The following is a 23,115-nucleotide window of genomic DNA, read 5'->3' as shown; positions in this document are numbered from 1 at the left end:
ATATAGCACACATCAACATCACCAGGACAAAAAACAGAAACAATCACACCAATCTGCAGTCATAAACTTCAGCAATGGAACAGATCCAGGTAAGAACCCTGCCTTATTGTTGATGGTGTTTTGACAGCTACTACATGGTTACACTTGGCTGGACTTTAGAGTAGACTAGTTATGGTTTTGAAGGATATGATCACATTTTCTAAGTCTACCTTAATGCAATACTCACACACCCATTTCCACATTGAAATAGATATGGGTAGCTGTAATTATCCTTTCTATCCATACTGGCTGTGAGATCCCTTCCTAGCATAACAAAAGATTGGGGACAAAATCCATTCTCGTCGGTGAAAAATTGCATTGTAAAGTTTAGAGCCTGCCCTAGTGTGGCTAAAGATCATAAGTGTTGAGCGGAACAAGATTGATCAATCAGCAAGTGACAAGTGAATTCCCTTCTCTTTTCCATGGATCTGACACACCACCTCTCTCTTCTTCATATGATTGCTAACCAAAACTTTGCGCTCCATAGGAGTAATTAACATTATGTACATTATATGATTTTGATTGTGATATTAAAGATAAATCTAATGTTAAACGGAACATGATACTGTGATATTGTCGCAGCAAGCACAGACACATGGATTTTTTTTAAGAGGGAGCCAATGTTTGAATGGAGGACACATTGCTATTGAACAATTTTTTTTTTATGTTTAAACATTTAAAATAAAATGTTTACTCTTTTATAAATGTTTATTCACATAACTTTAAACTGTATTGTTTCCAGAAAGCTTAAATGTTTGATTATTTCAAAGCTCCATCAGTCAGCGTTCTTGAGTAACCACGATTGGGCTATTGTCCAATTCCAATGTGATTGAGGGCGCTGTGACCGGAGTGTAATGATGAAGCATTAGGCATAAGTTGGTAAATTCTACTTATTTAGCCGTTGGCTGGCTCGCTAGTTCACTCATTCCCCTGCTTTGGAAAGCCACGTCACCAGCTAAGTGGTTACTGACGCCTAGGTCGTTAAAACGGCAACCCATACACACAGGCTGGTGATGACTGGACCATGAAAATAATGACACACAAGTCCAATCTGATCACTTATAAATAACAGTGAAGACAATCTGAGTAGATCTCTGTTTGCTTTTGGTAATCATGTTTATTGAAAAATCAAAACAAATAATTTGTTTGTTTTACATGAGAAAAAGAACATTTTATTTTTAGGCCATATCGCCCAGCCCTACCCTCAACCGGGGAATTTTGTGCATTAGCTTATTTCTTGAATTTTTTGCAATTGGGGCACCCACAATTTTTACAAAGATCTGAGATTTTATTTTCAGGCCCTACCCTACACTCTACTGGGGAGCATTGGGTATTAGCTTATTTTTTGAATTCTTTGCAATTGGAGCATCCAAAATTTTTATAAAGATTTTATTTTCAGGCCATATCAACCAGCCCTACCCTACACTCTACCGGGGAACTTGGCAAAGTAACTGACACAGAAACATTTGTCCACACTAACACAACCCTAGTTGTTTTCTGTGTCCAGCTGCTGCGAGTCTTTCTGCTGTGCCTGCTGGCCCTCCACCAGTGTCTAGCCATGCCACTGGGCAGTCAGTGTGTGGACGAATCATTCTGCACATACAGCCTGCAGGACTATTACAGCCAGCTGGTCAACCTGCCCAGCCACATCAACGAGCGCAGCATCGCAACTTGGAGCTACGTGTGAGTATAAGTATACAAGAGTGCAACCATAATTTAAGCTGCAATCAGCGACCAACGGGCCCTCATACCTTTCGCATGTGACCGGCCATTGGGCACTGTGCACATGAGTTAGATTTGATTTACAGCGTGGAGTGTGCAGTGTTGACAATGGTGTTTTGCAAATGTTGTACAACTTCCTGTGTTTTAAAGTGCTTACGTCAAGCGGTTCATGAGTTATGAAAGGTGCGTGGCTAAAGTAAAGGGGGCAGGGTAAACCATCTCCAACTAAAAAGGAAGTCTCTGCTGATTGCAATGATGCCTCGACAGTTATCAAGCATGAGATTGGCCAATGTACACTCAAGTTACAACATCTTTCGGTTTTATGGCTCAACACTCAATATGGCCGCCACGCCATAGCAGCGCCATTCAACAAAAACTTAAGCTTTAAACAACCTTTCATCTTAAAAAGGTCTTTAGATTGATACAGAATTGTATTAATTAAATGGAGTTTAATTACAGCGCATTGAATATAAGGCTGATGTCCTGTTGCCAGCAGGTGGCAATATGTCCATGAGTCAATACTGGCATATAGTTTTCCTCAGGCCTGAACTCTTAAAAAATAGGAATCACATAGAGGTAGAAAACCTTGAAGTGAACATAGTACAATATCTACCTATGAAATAAAACCATTGAATGTAATATTACAGCCGGAATTTAAAAAAAGGAAATTAAAATACTCATTCTTGGAAAAATATTCAGTCAAAATATTTTAAAAAGTGGGTTTTTCAGCTCCAAAGCTATATTTAGCAAGATTTGCGACACTCAATTGTTTATGCAGGACCAAATAACTTAAAAATATTACTAAACAGAGTCAAAATTTGGTTGCAAAAAATGAAAACTAGTGGAAATCATTTTTTTAAATTAAAGATTATTTATTTGGGTAAATAAGTATGTTTTTTATAATTTGAATACTGTAACATTCAGCAACAATTATTTACATGAATACATGTTGCAAATTATCCTTAGATCCAAACTTCCAGTTTATCAGGACTTCAGGTTTTGAGTGGAGTTTTAAGTGATCTTAGGGAAGGGGCTCACCTACGAAAGAGTTGAGAGAGGCCATTATAGGGGCCAGCTTTAAATACGAACAGGGGGATCTTAAAATTAATTCTTCACAGTCGAAGATGTAACCAACTGCTTACTTACCACATGAACCACTAAATTAACAAATGACTGAATGAAAGACTGTCTGTAATCTCTCCCTGCTCCTCATCTCTCACCAGAGAGAACATTGACTTGAACCGGGTGCCTCAGGTGATCCATGAGGCCAGCTGCCACACCAGCCACTCCTGCAGGGGACTCGACAACACTTTTGGTCTAGAGACTATCCCTGTGTCCCTGAGAATGCCTGTGCTCAAGAAAAAACCCAGCTGCTTCCCCACGACCAGCTACTCTCTGGAGTTTGAGCTTATCACCATAGCTTGTATATGTGCCATCTCCAGGCACAGCTAAACAGGACTAAGTGCTCTAATGTCAATTTAGGACCTTGGTGAAAAACAAGAAAATATGTTTGTTCAGATGCAGCACGAGGTAAAGATGGTTTTTGAGAAATAGTCAATTTTACTCATTGTTATTGTTTTCCAGTTTCAGACACTGGCTGTCTAGCACCATTCCATACATGGCTGTTAATAGCTTATCAATTTTACATTAACTGATATAATTATTGTGTCCATATGGAGTATTTTGGAAACCTGGTTGTCACAACTTTGATTCCTGTATTAATTGGGGTCCATTCTGTATAGCCTTTATCCAGTCAAAAGAGAAGTATTAAGTATTATCCACTACAGTACACATTACAGTAGTATACAGTACAGTTCAGCAGGGTTAGAAAGAGTACTAGAATATTATAATCAATTAAAAGTAATGTTCTGAAAAATAAATTTTACTCAAATATAAGTAAAATTATAGCTGCTGTCGGGGCTGGGCATTTTGCAGAGGAAGAAGAAAAAGGAGGAAGAGCAGGAAGAGGAGGAAGATGAAAAAAGAAGAGGAAGAAGACAAATAAGAACAACAAATACATGAGGGTCCATTACCAGAACTGCCAGGACTAATAAATATACATTATTATCATAAATCTTAAATTGAAAATATCTTTGAAATCATGTCTCTCTAATCCACAACATAATGGTTGAGTAGGCATTAGCATGTTTATTCTGCATCACCAAGGGATTGAACTAGTGCTGGTCAATATGGAGAAAATCAGATAGCACAATATTCTTGACCAAATACCTCGATGTCGATATTGCGACAATATTGTAGGGTTGACAATTGGTGTTTTCACAAAATATCGACAACAAAAATACCAAAGCAAAAGCTCTCCGTCTTGCCTGTGACTCACACAATCCTACGCTGTGTGTGCGCAGCAGGTGTAGCCAGTTAAAACCTACATTCTGCGGCACATACGCTCCGCTAACGGTCTGCATTAGAGCCTGACCGATAGGATTTTTAAGGCCGATATCGATACAAATATTTGGCGATGTAAAAATCTGATATATCGGCCGATATACTTTTTTTTTTTTTAAATCCAGAAACGCATAACAAAACAAACCGATTTCCCTAACATTAGTTATTTGTAGTTATTTATGAGTCCTCACTAAAATAATATGCTAACAGTTTAAAAATAAAAATAGAACAGAGGAACATCAAAATATATTAAAGTTCTGATAAATAAAATGTATAAAAATACAAACTTAAGATATGAAACTTAAAGGGTTAAACACGAGTGTTGCCAACAAGGGACGTTGTAGAGTGCCCTCTGGTGGACAAACTATGCAATGCCAACACTCATAACATGGTTGAAGGGTGTTTCGTCCGTTTTTATTTAAATATTCATTTATCGGACATATACCTACCTACCAACCTACCTACACATATATATACACATACATACATACATATATATACACATACATACACATACACATATACATATATATATATATACACACACATACTATATATACACACATACACATATATATATATATATACATATATACATATATATACACATACATACATACATACACATATACATATATATATATATATATACATACACATATATACACATACACATATATATATATATATATATATACATATATATATACATACATATATATATATATATATATATATATATATACATATATATATATATATACACACACATATATATATATACATACACATATATATACATATATATACATATATACACATATATATATATATATATACACATATACATATATATATATATACACATACATATATACATATACATACACTATATATATATATATATATATATATATATATATATATATATATATATAATCAATGTTGATCAATTTATCAAACAACCAAGGCTAGGCCCCGCTAGTCGACCACAACCTGAAAATTAGAGGAAGCAACATGCATGCATTATTAATATCATTCACTTTAATCTGGATTGATAGCATTATATGAATACAATGGTGTCATGTCAGTCAATCAGTGTATTTCTACTAGGCTGAAATGATTCCTCGAGTAACTTGAATAATTCGATTACTAAAAAACCTCGATGCAAAATGATTTGCCTCGAAACTTCGTTTAATCAACGTTACCAACGTTGTATCGCTCATGGTGTTTCTGCACGAATGATTATTACTGTCGCACACTGGGCTGACGCTGCTGGCGACACATGCCATGAAGACTGATGGCGCAGATTACAAAATGAAGAAAGTGAGCATAAATAGTGAGGGGCTAAGAGAAGAGACAGGTTAGAGAAAACGACAGAAAGTGTCCAAAGTTTGGAATCAGTTCAAACGTAGTTAAAACAAAAACTCTGTACAGTGTGTTTACTGCGAAATCGAACTAGCTTACCACAATAATAGCACACAGATAACATTGAGTCTAACTTAATCATCCATTCCACAAAGTGGACCTGACAAAAGTAAATCACAGAGTCATATGGACAATGAAACTACACCAAACACAACAACTACCAAAAACCAAGACAAGAAAATACCGACTTGTTGACTATCCCTTCGGAAAAACAGCTGATTGTTGTGCACCATTTTCTCTCACTCGCTCTCCACGGAGAAACAGCTGATCAACAATCTACTAGCATAAGTGTAACAGAGCAGTGTGACATTGTTATCAAATATATAAATGAAAATATGTTGAGTATAAGTAATATTTACGATATAGGCCTATATACAGATCAGTAACTTGTAGTTCTGAAAGTTAAGTTGCACAACATAAGGTAATGTTTATGTATGTTTAATGTATGCCTTAGTTTGAGTTTGTTATTGCATTTCAGAAAATGTTTTCTTAACTGCACTAAATATGTTTAGTTTTTTGAGAGATGATATTGTAAGCAACCAGAAAATGGTTAAAAATGTGGATCAGTGTTTGCCAAAAGCCCAAGATGACGTCCTCAAATGTCTTTTTTTGTCCACAACTCAAACTCAACTCAGTTTACTGTCACAGAGAAGAGGAGAAACTAGAAATTATTCACATTTAACAAGCTGGAATCAAATAATTTTTACTTTTGGTCTTAAAGAATTACTCAAACAGACTCAATTATCAAAATAGTTGGCGATTCATTTAAGAGTTGACAACTAATCGATTAATCTTTGCAGCTCTAGTTCACAGCAGAAAAGTTCCTTTTTCATTTTTATTTTCTATGTAGATGCACTCCCCTACAAAATCACCCCAGTAGTCAAGAATGATTTATTTCCAAATAGAGCTATTTATGTCATCTTGTAAAAATTAGTCTTTTTTTCATATAGCAATATATATCGCAATGTCACTTTTTTTTCCCCCCAATATCGGGCAGGCCTACATCAGCTCCATATTAAATTTAACAGCCAACTTGCTGCTGTAATCTTAGAGAAAGTAACTCAAACATAGGTCCACGTTACACAGCCATTGTGAGCACACCAATAATAATCATAAAGAATATTACATGAGTACACATATGAGCACAATAATACTCTTGTGAGTGTTAGCATGTGGCTAAGGAACTTGTTTCATATTGGTGAATCTTTACACCCCTAAGCAACAGTGGTTATTTTGGTCATATTGATGACAGAAAGAAACTTTGTTGGTGCCTACAACTCTACACTGGCGGGTAACATGAGTAGCGTGATAAAACACCATGATCCAACGATTAAAACACACATCAATGGTGCAACGCAAATATTTGCTTTCGCCCTGGTGTGAACACCCCATTAGGTGCAGCTACTAAGCGTTTTTGCGCACCGCCTAAGCGTATGAACATGAAAACAATGTGGAGAGCATCTGAGCAATGAGCCAACCGTTAATATTATGGCTGTCAAACAATTAAATTTTTTTTAATCGCGATTAAATCGCTGAATGTCTATAGTTAATCGCGATTAATCGCATATTTTATCACATGATTAAAATTCTATTATTTTGCATTTCAGAACAGTTTTTAAGTACGTATTAACAATGGAAAGCAATTTTTACCAGTGTATCTTGATTGGGAATCAAATGAATGCAAAGAAAGTTACTTCATGAACTTGATTTTAAGATAAGTATTTACTGTAAACAAAAGAAAAATGTGTGAATCTGTCATTATTGCACAATTCCTCCAAGTACCTAACTAAACATTTTTAAATCCTTACCAGAGTCAATATAGTGTTTAGTAACTCCTAAATAATGTTGATTACTCACTGACGTCCAGTGATCGGTTAATGAGACAACATTTGCAGCACCTTGCAGCAGTTCCAGTGTGGTTGCTTTCTCCCTGTGGTATGTGTATGGTGAAACTACTGTCTCCCTCGACGGCAACGAGACAAGTCAACCGTAGTACATCTTAAAGACCCGAGTCCTCTACGATGCTGACAGGTCTGCAGTTAGTTGCCACCCATTTAGCCCGCTAGCGGGTAGCATCACGTTAACTGTACTACTATGCTTAGCTCCGTAGGTGGTAGCTCAAGCTTGATGTGCTTCGGTGATATTTTAATTCGGCTTTACACAACGTGCATATGGCTTTCGAGTTTTGGAAAATAAAAAGCTACATTCAGAGTTATTGCTGCTGTGTTTCTCCATCATGCCTGCAGCCTGCAAACAACAGCAGGATGTGTTAGGAGGAAGTGGCAGCTTGATTATAAGTAACGGTGCTGCAAAGGGTCAAAATAGTAGCCTGTTGAAGTGCAAAGCCAAGTGAAGTGTAAAATAAATTAAATTAATAAATGCCGGCATGCGATTAAAAAAAAAAAAGTATCGCGTCGGCCCTTAATCGCATTGCGATTAACAAGTTAACGCTGACAGCCCTAGTTAATATACAGGTGCTGGTCATATAATTAGAATATCATGAAAAAGTTGATTTATTTCAGTAATTCCATTGAAAAAGTGAAACTTGTATAATGTATACGTTCATTCCACACAGACTGATATATTTCAAGTGTTTATTTCTTTTACTTTTGATGATTAGAACTGACTACTAATGAAAACCCCAAATTCAGTATCTCAGAAAATTTGAATATTGTGACAAGGTTCAATATTGAAGACACCTGGTGCCACACTCTAATCAGCTAATTAACTCAAAACACCTGCAAAGGCCTTTAAATGGTCTCTCAGTCTAGTTCTGTAGGCTACACAATCATGGGGAAGACTGCTGACTTGACAGCTGTCCAAAAGACGACCACTGACACCTTGCACAAAGAGGGCAAGACACAAAAGGTCATTGCTAAAGAGGCTGGCTGTTCACAGAGCTCTGTGTCCAAGCACATTAATAGAGAGGCAAAGGGAAGGAAAAGATGTGGTAGAAAAAAATGTACAAGCAATAGGGATAACCGCACCCTGGAGAGGATTGTGAACAAAACCCATTCAAAAATGTGGGGGAGATTCACAAAGAGTGGACTGCAGCTGGAGTCAGTGCTTCAAGAACCACCACGCACAGACGTATGCAAGACATGGGTTTCAGCTGTCCCATTCCTTGTGTCAAGCCACTCCTGAACAAGACACAGCGTCAGAAGCGTCTCGCCTGGGCTAAAGACAAAAAGGACTGGACTGCTGCTGAGTGGTCCAAAGTTATGTTCTCTGATGAAAGTAAATTTTGCATTTCCTTTGGAAATCAAGGTCCCAGAGTCTGGAGGAAGAGAGGAGAGGCACAGAATCCACGTTGCTTGAAGTCCAGTGTAAAGTTTCCACAGTCATGGATTGGGGTGCCATGTCATCTGCTGGTGTTGGTCCACTGTGTTATCTGAGGTCCAAGGTCAACGCAGTCGTCTATCAGGAAGTTTTAGAGCACTTCATGCTTCCTGCTGCTGACCAACTTTATGGAGATGCAGATTTCATTTTCCAACAGGACTTGGCACCTGCACACAGTGCCAAAGCTACCAGTACTTGGTTTAAGGACCATGGTATCCCTGTTCTTAATTGGCCAGCAAACTCACCTGACCTTAACCCTATAGAAAATCTATGGGGTATTGTGAAGAGGAAGATGCGATACGCCAGACCCAACAATGCAGAAGAGCTGAAGGCCACTATCAGAGCAACCTGGGCTCTCATAACACCTGAGCAGTGCCACAGACTGATCGACTCCATGCCACGCTGCATTGCTGCAGTAATTCAGGCAAAAGGAGCCCCAACTAAGTATTGAGTGCTGTACATGCTCATACTTTTCATGTTCATACTTTTCAGTTGGCCAACATTTCTAAATCCTTTTTTTGTATTGGTCTTAAGTAATAGTCTAATTTTCTGAGATACTGAATTTGGGGTTTTCATTAGTTGTCAGTTCTAATCACCAAAAGTAAAAGAAATACACACTTGAAATATATCAGTCTGTGTGGAATGAATGTATACATTATACAAGTTTCACTTTTTGAATGGAATTACTGAAATAAATCAACTTTTTCATGATATTCTAATTATATGACCAGCACCTGTACATCCATGACCGGGACGGGTGTCTGCTTGTTGTCTTAGGCACATGTGCCACATGATATTGCTGTACAGGAACATGAGGTGAGACAGGTGTTCAGATCGATAAACCCAAAGAAGGCTGCCTACCAACTTGCTGCTGTCTTCACAAACATCTTTAACCTGTATCTGGCACAGGCCATCCTCTCACCCTGCCTTAAAACAGCCACTATCATCCCAGTCCCTAAAAAGCCTGTTGCAGTCTAGACAGTCTAAATAATTAGAAACCTATCGCACTCACTCCCAACGTTATGAAGTACTTTGAGAAACCTATTATATATTGTTTCATACTTGTATTTTGTGGTTCTACTAGAACATGTTTACATGCTTTAATGTTCAAAAAACACTTATTTTTTTCATACTGCCCATGGCTGCTGCACCTGTATTCACCCTCAGTCTGAGACGCTCTGTTGGAGCGCTGTGTCTTTAAGCCCCCCTCCCGAAAAAGCCCAGTCAGCGTGCTTCTGCATGTCCTTGAGTCTCTGGAATCTCCGCTGCTGTTGCAATGTGAGCCTGAGACTGACTGCAATGGAGCAGGACTTTGTACCATAAAAAAAAAAAATCACCAATAAAGGCTTCTAAACCAAATACTACTTAACCGGATATGTTGTATATGTAGTAATCTGACCCAAAATTGGGGAGAAATTAACAACATTAGCAGCCAAGATTATAGGTTTCCCTAGCGTTAGCATGCAGCTACTTGTAGTTAGTAGTGGATTGTTATGGAATAAAGCAGCACTTTCTATCGTCAAGAAAAAATCGTCAAGCTTCTGAACCAAATACTACCCAACCGGATATGTTTCAGCAGTAATGCGACCCTGTCGTTGCATTAATAGGTTCCCTTTAAAGACTGCCTCCCTCCCACCTTTGACCCCTATCAATTTGCATATAGGGTAAATGGGTCAACTGAGGATGCCATCACCATGGCTCTTCACACAGCTTTGAATTACCTGGAACACAAAGGGACCTACATTCGGATGCTCTTTATAAATTACAGCTCAGCATTTAATATTATTATACCAGACATAAAATTTGGACCATCTAGGCCTACCCATTCACATCTGCAATTGGATTATGGACTTTCTCACAAACCGCCCCCAGTCTGTCAAGCTTAGCCCCTACCTCTCCAACATTGGTGAATAAGCAAGAAGTAGTAGATTTACAAAAAGCAACAGCTTGCGGAGCCTTCCTTCGCGCTGGAACCGACGGCTCTTGGCACGTCATTTTATGGAGGCGTGCGCCTCGCATGGATGCCTGGCCAAGGGGGGTTGGTCCAAGATGGCGACCGACATGTAAATTGGCTTATTGAGACTATATCATCGATGAACGAAGGTGTGGAACCTTGCTCTTGCATCCAGTAAGTTAATTTGGCCAAACAAAAGGACTTTAGCTGGTCAAATTTTGTGAACTAGCAACTAGCTTATGAACTGTTCAAAAAGTTTTGCTCAACCAGGACACGTGCGCAGTGTGCTGTAAACCAAAGTTTCTAACAGCCAGGACACGTGTGCTAAGATGTCAAAGACAGATGCCAAGAATGTGAGAAAGGGAGGCCTGATAATGGATATAGATGCTGAAAATTTGTTTCCCAGTTTATGTACACCTCTTCCTGATACTCCCACGAAAAGCCCAAATCCCACGAAGGTCTGCACCAAAAAAGAACAAGAACCTCCGGATGACTGAGGATTTAACCCAACAGGCGAGACAGTGCAGAAATAAACTGCGGCCTCTTGTGAAGCAAGCGCGCTGACGGAAAGAAAACTAAATGGCAGGGTCCTGCGGTCATCATTAACGGTGTGAGACACACTGCATAACTTGTTAAACTTCCCTTAATGTGAGGTAAAACTTTCAAGTTAAATATGCCACCCAATCTTATTGGGTTATTTTGTTCGCCCTGTATACAATTAAAAGAGCAATATGTTCACTCCAATAGTTAAAATAAGAATTTCAGAGTTAATTGAGGTACTGATGTTCAGAGCTTTCTACTTGACGGTAAGCTAATCTCTGATATTTCCTATCTCAGAGTATTTTTTTCTTTAACTAGTTTCAATAACCTTAACAGACATCCAGTTCAGAATTTCTTTTCTTTTTCTTTCATTATAACAGACTTCCATTTTAGTTCCTTAAAATAATATCTCTTAATGTCAGGGGTATCCGTGACAGTACTAAAAGGAAATCAATCTTTTTGATCAGTAGATGAAAAAATGCTGATTTGATATTTTTACAAGAGATTCATTCGGTGGACAGTGATGTGAAATTTTAGAAAGCACAATGGGGTGATCAATGCTATTTCTGTCATGCCTCTTAACAATCAGCAGGTGTCACCATTCTCAACAATTTTAAAGGAGATATAGTTGAATCAGTGATCTCAAATAAGGGTATATGGATAATCTTGGTTTACAAATTAGACAATTCCTTCTTTATAGTTTGCAATTTATATAACTATAACAATACAGCTCTAACAAAAATAATGCTTTTACAACTTTGTATGAAACTTGAAGCCTTTAAAAACAAATATAAGGATGCACACTTGATTATTGGAGGCAATTATAGGCAAATAATGATGCTCCAGATGATCTTGTAGATAGAGTACCTGTAAAATTAATCCCACATTTAAGAATTAAAAGTACTGTATATATCTGTTAACAACTGTCAATTATAGATGTTTCGCAATTTTTAAACCCTGACATTAACGAATTTACCTGGAGCAACGTCAGTTGATCCTTGCAGTCTAGAATTGATCTATGGCTTATATCTCCCTCTTGTCTGCAATTTGTGTCAGAATCATCACATAGTTATGCCCCACTTTCTGATCATAAATTAATTTCAATCCATTTGGTACAAACAAAACAACAAAATGGTAATATACTTGGTTATTGGAAACTAAATAATTTATTAAAAGATGAGTTTTGTGATTTAGTCAAAAAAAAAAACAGCAAAAAGCATATTTGGTAATAACGAAGTGAATCACATACAAAATTGGGAATATTTCAAGTTTAAAATCAGAGAAATAGCTATTAAACGAAGTAATTAAAAAAAATAACATAGCTAAAGAGATAAGTATTATGGATAAATTAAATGCTTAAATGATTAAGGATAATCTTTCAGAGGAAGAAGAAACAACAATGAAAAAATTTAAAGAGGAAATAGATAATATGTACATTGAAATGGTTAAAAGGGGCATTTGTAAGATTTTTTTGGTAATTTTTATTTTTATTTTTCGTCTAAATTGAAGAAGACAAACAATACTGAATTTATGGCTTCAAAGAGACATTTCTATTTTAGGAACGATTCTTTTGACTAAAGTAGAAGGGATTTCAAGATTTGTCTACCCCGCCCTCTCTCTCTTAATGTCCATGATTCAACATGTAAAGACATAAATACTGTATTTATGAATTTTGTATGGAAAAACAGACACCATCATTTAAAAAAAAAGAGGTGCTCTCTGGTTCTAATGATGAAGGTGGATTTGAACTTCTGGACTTTAGGGACTTGAATTACACCTTTAAGGTGAAATAGTTGAAGGAATGTTTCAGAGCACCAAAGTCTTTATGGTACTTTATCCCCAATAACATCTTTAATAGTGTAAGAGGTCTTACATTTTTATTGAAATGTAACTACAACATTACAAGATTGCCGTTAAAACTATCCCAATTTATCAACAAGCTCTTTTGGCCTGGAAGCGATGTCACTCTCATAACGTTTCTCCACACAAGTCTATTTTATGGAATAATGAATGCATCACTGAGGAGAACAAGTCATTCTATTTGCAGAAATGGATCAATAGAGATATTATCTTCTTAAAAAGACATTTTTGATTGTAATAACCAATTACTTAAAAGGTACAATATGTAACTTTTCTGCATTAAAATGTCTAAAAACGACCATACCTATGTTATATATTTTTTTGAGTTGTGTAGTTACACTATCCCAAATGTTTCCATCAAATGGCAAACCCAGAGAAATCTGTTATTTTATTTTAAGACACGTCACGTTTCATTTAGCTCGTCGCCCGTCAGTGGCGTCATAACCTTTCACCATCTAGCTACTCGTAACTTCCATCAAGACATGGGCACCCAGATGCTACGTTCGAGAGGAATTGTAAATCATACAATGTCACAGAAAAAAAATACTGGTAACACTGCTTTTTCTGCCAAAATGCATCATTTTGTGATTAACAACATGCCACTTTGCAACACAGTAATACAGCAGAAACCTTATTTATTGATACATACCAATATTAATCCAGCTTAATGTTACTACAATGTATGTGCTGGTTGACAAGTAGCTAACATTAATGCTAGCTAATGCTTGGTGGATAACATCATAGGGGTACAACATCGTTCAACACGCTCATCAAGTTATTAGTAGTATGACTGTTTTGACCATGGATAAAAGCAGCACTGCGCTAACCCATGAATAAGTTTACTAGTAACGTTAGCTGTATAGATAGACGATTAATCTAATGCTAATTTAGCCAGCTAGCACACTCCGCTCTGCCTGCCTCACTCCCCCAGCACAAAGAGACATCTTTCAGGATGATAGCTGACAACACAGCCGGGACATGTAGCAATAGCTAATTACCGTTAGCCCCAGCCAGTGCTTACGACGCTAACAGCAGTTTAATGAAGCGTCGGGAAACAGAGAATATCAGACACAGGCATCCTAGTCACAACATCGGCCATCCATAATGTTAGCTAGCTAGTTACGTCTCCATAAACACTAACGGTGTTTGTACCGAAAATCTCCTCCCTGCCGAATTTCTCCCCCCTTAGCTAGCTAACTGTAAAGACAGCTAAACGTAGCTGTCTTTACTAGCTAGCTAAATTAACCCGAAAACAGGTGCGTTAAGCACCAAAACGAATAGTTAAGATTAAAGAAAAGTGAAGGGGGAGATCGGGCAGCTGGAAGATGTTCTGCTGCTGCTAACAGCAATCGAACGTCATTGCCGCCGTGGAGAGTCCCCCTGCAATCCCCTCCCACACCCGTCTCTCAGCCTCGTTGAGTAGCTAGCTAGCGTTACAACAAACCCCGTCCGCCCGGTAAAATCCAAAAGGTGACACTGGCATGTGAAATAGACTGCGATAGGGTGGTAAAACCTGCTAATGTTAGCCGCTAATGTTAGCTTGCCGGCTCACTAGCTAACTGGTCAGCCAGCTACCAATACAGATTGAATCAAGAAAAACGTAATTATGTTGGGGAAACTGCAGCTATTTTATTAGCATGATATGAATAAACGTTACTAAACTTGAATGGGTAAACTTGTCCGTGGACAGATGCATTCTAAACAACAATCAGCATTTAGCAATAAAAACTCCCATAATTCCACGCAACTTCCCTACGTCATCAAACGTCTGTGTTTACAATCCATTGTTTTGATTGAGAGACTCCTAGCGACAGAAAGTTACATATTGTACGTTTAACTATGAATCCTTTCTCAGAGAGAAGGCATTCCCGATAACATTCAAAGAATATAACTCGGTTTTCAAATCTATACCTAATGGCATGTTATAATTAATGAAAAGTTATAACAAAATTAAGTGTAGTACAAAATTAAACACCCCATGGGAAATTTTTCTGGAATTCTCATTTTACTGATATTAACTGGCATAGGGCGTGGCTTGTTCCTTTTAGATATTGTATCACAAACAAAGTAAAGGAATTACATTTGAAAATATTGCATAATATATATCCTACCAACCTGTTTATCTCAAAATTCATGATAATTATTGTAGTTTTAGTAAGACAGAACAAGAATCACAACACATACAATTACACTTGAAGGGAAACATATTATTACATATTTTGAATGTAAAGATAGGAATTTATGTAATATTGTAAACCTCTTTATTTTATTAGGTAAATTCCATATTCACAAAGAAAAATTTTCCAAAGCAACACCATGTTTTAAACTATTCCAAATTGAAAATGACATACTTTTGAGTCTCTTAAACTGGTAACCAATAAGAAAGGTATTTTAATATCTGATGTCTACTCACAATTATTTAATTGGGAACTCCTGCGGTCATTATCATTAATGAAGTTTGTAAGACTGTCACTTCTTTACATATATATCTTTTTATTTGTTTCTTTTTAATTTATTACTTGATCTATTGGCTATTTAATGCATATTTAAAAGTCATCATTTTAATGGGGGCGTGGCAGTCTGCGCTCCGTAGGTCCACTACCTGCCAGTTGTGGGGTGCCCATGTCGCAACTACCCTCCAATTTTTAACTGCACTTTAGTTACCACGCACCTAATCTCCACTCCACCATACAACACTTCACAAATCATGACATGCATCCAACACAATACATTTACAGAGGCATGCGCGGGGGTTCGGGGTGTGGGGGGGGTCTCATTGGCCTCGTGTTCTGCCCGTGGAGCGTCAGGGGCGCCGTGGGGTTGGTGGATGCCTTACCTTGCCTGGAGTGGGTCAGGGGGCGTGGTCCCTCTGGTGGGGGGGCGGGGGGGGGGGGTACGCTCTGGACCCGGAGGTCTGAGGCCTGAGGCCGCGGGCTTTTGCTCATGTCTGGAGCAGGAAGGGTTGGCTATCGTTGGGTTTCTTTTTTAGGGGTTCAAGCCCGAGTCAGCAAGAACGGGCAATAGCAAAGCTATGCCGTTCGCACAGCAGGGCTGTAGAACGCTATTGTTGATTTTTATTATTCTTCTCCGCCTAAAACTCCGACTACACCGTATGTGGTGGGGGGTTGGCATTTTCAGGAATGGTCCAGAATTCCGCAAGAACCTCAGGCGCAACAATTCACCCACTTCCACCACTAGGTGGCGCTATAGCAGAAAAAACGCGTTTGGCCCTATAACTCCCACACCGTACACCGAACATTCAAAAACCATACATCCACGCATTCCCTGGATCCAACTGAATCACGTGATATATATATATATATATATATATATATATATATATATATATATATATATATATATATGCCGGACAAAAAGTCAATAAAAACAATTTTGATAGGATAAAAATTGCAAATATTACGCACAAACAAATTTGTGTAGCCAACTATGAAAACACCAACTTTGCCATATCTCGGCCAAAATAAATGCCATCAATGCCAAACTTTAGATTCTTGTTTACCATGACCCTCTGAAGGTCACCCACGCGTTTTACAAAGATTGGCCACTAGGTACAAAACGTTTATATCTCATGAACCGCTCATCCAATTTTTACAAACTTTGTTGGGTACCATCTAGGGCCACTCCTGAGGCCAACCCTAGAGTGGGGTACTGAGGGGTCAAAGTGGGCGTGGCCTATGGGACCCACGTCTAAATTTACTACTTACACTAACGTGAACAACTTTAAATTTACAGGGTAGATAGACAATTGGTCATGGACCACACCTACCAAAAATTACACATGTGGACCACTAGGTGGCGCTATAATGTTTTTTTGCCTTTAACTCCCACATTACACATCGCACATTAAAAATCCTTACATCCACGTGTTCCTTGAATCAAGCTGAATCACATGATATAGGCCACGCCCATTTCCGCTTACATTTTTTTCCGCAATACCAACTTTTTCAAACTCGTCCTAGGCCGTGCGACGGATCAGCACGAAACCTGGTACGTAGCATCTCCCGATGGATGTGACCAAAAGTTACTCAAGGCATTTTGCTACGTTAAAGTATGCGCATTTGACGACCAAACTAATTTTCCTAGCTAGCTAACACACACGCACACACGTATCATATCGTATCTCGACCAAATTAAATGTTATCAGCAAATAACTTGGGATCATTGTTCAACATCCCACTACGACGCTCTGTACCAAATTTGGCAAAGATCGGCCTTTAGGGGGCACTATAATCAACGTTTATTTGTTTTGGCCAATAACAATGTATTTAAATGGGAAATTTGCAATTGCAATATCTCTGCCACAGTACATACCATCAACACGAAACTTGTGCTGATTGTTCGGCATGCCGCTCTGAGGTTCTGTACCAAATTTGGCGAAGATCGGCCATTAGGGGGCACTATAATCAACGTAGACGAGCTTTGGCCCTTTTACTCAATGTTAATGGGATATTTGCAATGGAAATGTACCACAGACCTTGCAGCTCACACTTCTCAATATTTACTGATGTTTGCCTCCTATCGTTAGGTTTTGGTTTTTACTTTTGCGTGCTCCCCTGGTTTTTTTTACAATAAACAAACTTCTTAACGCACCTGACAAAGTTTCTACAACCTTCAGTGTACAAATGCAACTCTTTTCTCACACTTTTTCAATCCAAAATCAACACCATTCATAGGCGCCGATACCGTGCAATGAAACACTGCAGTTGGTGCTAAGTGGAGCATCTGTCATAGTGCGATTGGTCATGTCGGTGTCATTGATTCTTAATTTCCCACAAAGCACCCACAAAGGAAGATGTTTGCAACGGCGACGTACCGCAGACGTCGCGGCTCGCGCCTCTCGATATTTGGTTGAAGGAGCAGGTAGGTAGCATCTCCAGATGGACTTGACCAAAAGTTACTCAAGGAATTTTGCTACGTTAAAATATGCACATTTGACGACCAAACAAATTTTCATATCTGCTTCGGGCGTTCTTGTTCGGTCTCGTTGCTGCCGTTTGCATCGAGGCCGGTGCCCAATCCTAGGGGTGGGTGGCATTCCTTGCCGGGTCCCTCTTTGACAGGGGTGGGGCTCCCGCTGTTTTCCCCTGCCGGCTCTCTCGCAATGGGGGGCGGGCGATTGTCCCAGGAGCACAATGGCCGCTGTAGTCGCGGTAGCTTTGGCCCTCTTCCCTAGGGGTGCTTGCCTCAGGGGCTGGGTCCCTGTTCGGGGTCTTGATCGGCCTCGGCCTCGCTGGCCGCTGGCTCTGCCTGCGCTCGGGAGGGGTGGCCTCTTGCTGGTTCTCCGTTCGGTCTCATCGGATTTTATCTTGATCGATATACGGCTTATGCGATAAACGCTGATGGAAACGTTATTTGCCGAATAAATAATGAATTGCGATTAAGTTTTAGGTCATTTTGTGGTTGCAACCCACCACAAAACGAAGAAGTTTTAGTTCATTTCCGCCCAGTATTTCCGCTCTGTTTGCGCACATGGCAGGTGACAACAAAGACAAATGTAAGCTGGCACATAAGCACTATTACAACTTGTGCAATATTTATCATTTGTTGGTAGATGGCATGATCCATTTTGTCTAGCAAAATTTTGTTCGCAAATGTTTGCTTGAATGTTGTGCGATTCAGTGCGAAAATGAATGGAAACACCTTAAAATGTCTCAAATCAATTCGATATACCAATTTGACCGCAAAACAGCATGTGACGTCATTATGCACAGGTTTTTATTCGCTTTAAAGCCGTTGGATGGAAACACAATTTCACCAGCTTTATTCGCATGAGTTTTTTTTACCAAACTTCAGATAATTCGATTGACAAGTGGATGGAAACTTAGCTACACATTCACCCACCCACACATAAACACACACACACTATAGCTATGTTTCCATCTACACGTTTTTATCCGAATTAAGTGATATCGAATGAAAAATGCCTTATGGAAACAGTAAAATTCGATTGAATTTCATAAATATCGACTCAAAGGAAATACGTTCGATCTCATCGGATTTTATCTTGATTGATATACGGCTTATGCGATAAACGCTGATGGAAACGTTATTTGCCGAATAAATAATGATTTGCGATTAAGTTTTATTTATTTATCATTTTATGGTTGCAACCCGCCACAAAACAAAAGAAGAAGAAGTTTTAGTTAATTTCCGCCCAGTATTTCCGCTCTGTTTGCATACATGGCGGGTGTCAATAAAGACAGATGTAAGTGGACGAACGAGGAGACGAGAGACTTTTTGAATTTACGAGCAAAATATAACGGCTATTTTAGATAGCAAAAATCTAAGAAATGCCATAATTTATCAGGAACTCCCTGTAGCCTTCAGCAGGGGGTCTAATCGGGACGTGAGTCCCGTCTATTGTGCCATACACCTGTGGCACAAGGTGCACTCTGGAGTTACGCAGTGAGATATCATGCGCCTCATCCACTCCAGGTAGGTATACCTTTGCATCATCCTCGTTCGTATGGCATTGCACACGGCGTAAACACACAGGTGCACGGTGGTTTTGCTGACTCCAAACGTTTCGCCTACCACTCTGTACTCTGCGCATGTAGCCAGTTTGTAGAGCACAATGGCGATACGCTTCTCGGTTGGAACCGGAGGGCGATAGCTTGCGACATCTGGGGAAAGGGACGGGCGAATAAAATTACACAACAGGTCAAATGTTGTCTTGCTTCAACCAAAGGGTTTCCGTGAAGTGTCTCTGAACCACGTCGTTCCCACACCACAGGCCGCCTCCGTTGTCGTCGGAAATTTACGTGCATCATCATAGCAATGTGTTGATAGCGTCGTTGTTTTCTTATTATAGCTTGATATGTCGCTATCAGCTGGCACATAAGCACTATTACAACTTGTGCAATATTGATCATTTGTTGGTAGATGGCGCGATCCATTTTGTCTTGCAAAACTTTGTTCGCAAATGTTTGCTTGAATGTTGTGCGATTCAGTGCGAAAATGAATGGAAACACCTTAAAATGTCTCAAATCAATTCGATATACCAATTTGATCGCAAAACAGCATGTGACGTCATTACGCACAGGTTTTTATTCGCTTTAAAGCCGTTGGATGGAAACACACTTTCACCAGCTTTCACTTGAGTTTTTTTTTACCGAACTTCAGATAATTCGATTGACAAGTGGATGGAAACTTAGCTAAGCTTAGGTTGTTATTTTGCTTGACGGTTCCTCCTTTTCATTCTATGTCAGTTGTTTTGTAAGTATGTCTATTGTGACGGGCGCGTTGGACAGACATTCAGTTCTTTGCGCTCTTAACTGCTTCGTCATTTTTGGTGATTTTGAGTTAAAAATAACTGTGAAACGTCTGTCTAAATTAGCTCTCCAACATACCCTGAAACTGAGTGAAATCTAGGCTTTGACACGGACCTATTGAAGGTAACATCCATGAAAACTGACGAATGTCAAACATTAAACTAACTTCACCCCGGTTTCTAACGTTAGTTATAAAGGCACTGTATTCAACAACAAAGCAAAATGATAACGTTACTCCAACGTTAGTCTGTTGCTATTAGCCTGGGGATTGTCCCTTTGTGTTAAATTAAAGTCTTACGTTGTAGCATATTACATAGAAATAAATTCGTACCCACCTTTAGAGAGGATTTTGGCAATAGACTGAGCCAAGGATGGTTTCTCTGCCACCATCAAAACAATTTTCATTTTGAATGAAGTGCGAACAGCTCCACTATCAAACTCAGCTCACAAGCAGTCTTAACGTTACTACCTTAAACCTGATTAATGGGTTCTAGCAACAATCACTCCACGATAAAGAAAAGTGTTAATTTTGTATATAATTGCTTGCTAAAATGCTGTTTTAGGAACCACGATAGACCGTAAACCCTATACACATGATTATCTTCCGGTGCATGGACTTTCTTCTTCTTCTTTTTAAAGGCGACTTGTAACCAGTCGGAGCATTATCGCCGCCTACTGTATCCTTGTTACATTTTCCTTACATTCTTGTGATTAGTAAAGTTTGTTTTAGTTATGTGAAAATGAGTTTAAACACCATATTTCCAGAGTTAAGATTGTTTTAATGTGAATGTGCCTTTAACACCAGTCTTTCAGTTGAGTATTTAGGTCATAATAGAAGTACATGATCCACAGTCTCCATTTGATTTCAGGCATCACAATTTCCAGTGGGATGTTTCCTAATAAGGTGCAGAGATGCTTTGTGTGACCTCACTCTGCTAAACAGGCACTATTCTCTCCTATTCTTCCCCAGTACCCTTTCCTCCCCCACTTTCCAGTGAATCTGGAATACATGTCTTCCTTTAGTATCAGTGTTCCATAGACTTTGCCATTGTATCTTAATGTGGTTCCATATTAATGTTTTGCATCTGTTTTGCTTACTGGTATTGCCACATCCTCACGTTTTGCTTCTAATCCATTTTTAGCCAGTATCTACTATCTAATTCCCTCAGATGCCTATGCTGGTACCCATAAAAACTATCATATACTGTATATCACATACAATCTATTCCCAGTCTACTGACTCTATATAAGGATAATATAATTTAATAAAGAATGTCCTCTCTGCATCTTGATGAAGCATGCTTAAGACTGGCCAGACTGTTTTTCATTATCTGTATTCTTAGAACCATCAGTAAATAAATGTACACAATATCCATATCTCTCATGCAGCACAGTGTTCACATAAGCTTGCATATTAATTACATTTGCTTGAATGTACTTATTTCAATATGGAAAAATCAACTATAGGCTAAGGCAGTAACCATGGTAGAACAAATGGCATTAAAACAGTTGGACTTGTAACCCAATCACTGAATCCTAATTCCTGAAATATTTCAAAATACTTCCTTTTTATTTTACTACTTTCCCCACATTCATTCCTATCCCTTTTGTAAGATGTGAATCATTTGACTCTGTAGATTTGCCCAATTACTGGCCCTTACCTGTTTCCTTCTTAGTTGCATTGGCATTTGTCCAACTTCTACCTGAAGTGCTGAGAGAGGTGTTGATTTAACTAAGGTCTCATGGGATAAATGCACCTCTGGCCACATTTTTTGCAGCGCCACAAATACGTACCGTCAGGTAGCCTACATTTTGCCACAGTTTTGAGAAACAAATGCCTACTGAAGTTGCTGAAGAGAATAACTGTAATGTGAAATGTAATGTGCCCTAAAATGGGTTGTAGTAGTTGACTTCATTATTTTTCTAATATTAATTAGGCACTAAAATCTAAATTATATGAAAGCAGGGTTTTTTTGTAATGCTCAGCACACATTTAAAACTAATGTAGCAGCTGTAGGTAGGCTATTGCTTAGTTGTTTTTTTATATTTTTAAAACTATAACTGCTACATTAATCAGCATTTATTAGCCATGGTTTTTATTACTTTATTTTAATGTTATTATCTCGGTTTTATTACCGGCGAAATATTACAGTATGCGGTAAGACAGGAAATTACGAGGGCATTTATATCCCATAATGCAATGCAGTCATTCATATCAGACAATCGGACAGCAATCAGGCAGCTCTGTAACGCCAATATCGCTTCAATTTACATATTTAATAAGTTATTTTGTCAACAGCAACCGTGGCAATAGTTGCTCAGTTTTTCCAGTAAGTTATGCACCATGGAAAAAGTGTCCAACCCGCCAGGATTCTTAGAAAGTGACGCAAGTCTGAAAGAAAAAATACATAATATACGTAATATTGATGTAGTTGTCACACGTTGTATTTAAGGATGTATACAATAAAGACAACAAAAACAGTAAAATACTGTTTCATGTATTTGTATTATGTCCAGAGAGAAAGGTGGTCCCATCAT

At 38.6% G+C, this 23,115-nt stretch overlaps 2 protein-coding genes across 2 annotated transcripts in view; one reads left to right on the top strand and one right to left on the bottom strand.

The window, feature by feature from the left end:
- Window positions 1–21,193, bottom strand: part of top3b (DNA topoisomerase III beta) — a 69,675-nt gene extending 48,482 nt beyond the window's left edge. Inside the window, exon 1 of the mRNA XM_078250339.1 lies at window positions 20,913–21,193. Within this exon, the coding sequence (XP_078106465.1) occupies window positions 20,913–20,982 (70 nt within the window). The 5' untranslated portion in view covers window positions 20,983–21,193. The remainder of the gene's footprint in view (window positions 1–20,912) is intronic.
- LOC144517514 (uncharacterized) lies at window positions 75–3,679 on the top strand. The gene is made up of 3 exons (XM_078249601.1): window positions 75–89; window positions 1,547–1,722; window positions 2,985–3,679. Exons 1-3 carry the CDS (start codon window positions 75–77, stop codon window positions 3,211–3,213), a joined length of 420 nt encoding a protein of 139 aa, XP_078105727.1. The 3' UTR covers window positions 3,214–3,679.
- Window positions 21,194–23,115: the final 1,922 nt, after the last annotated feature.

This window comes from Sander vitreus, chromosome 5 (assembly GCF_031162955.1).
Source record: "Sander vitreus isolate 19-12246 chromosome 5, sanVit1, whole genome shotgun sequence".
NCBI lineage: Eukaryota > Metazoa > Chordata > Actinopteri > Perciformes > Percidae > Sander > Sander vitreus.
This window is presented reverse-complemented; position numbering and strand designations above follow the sequence as displayed.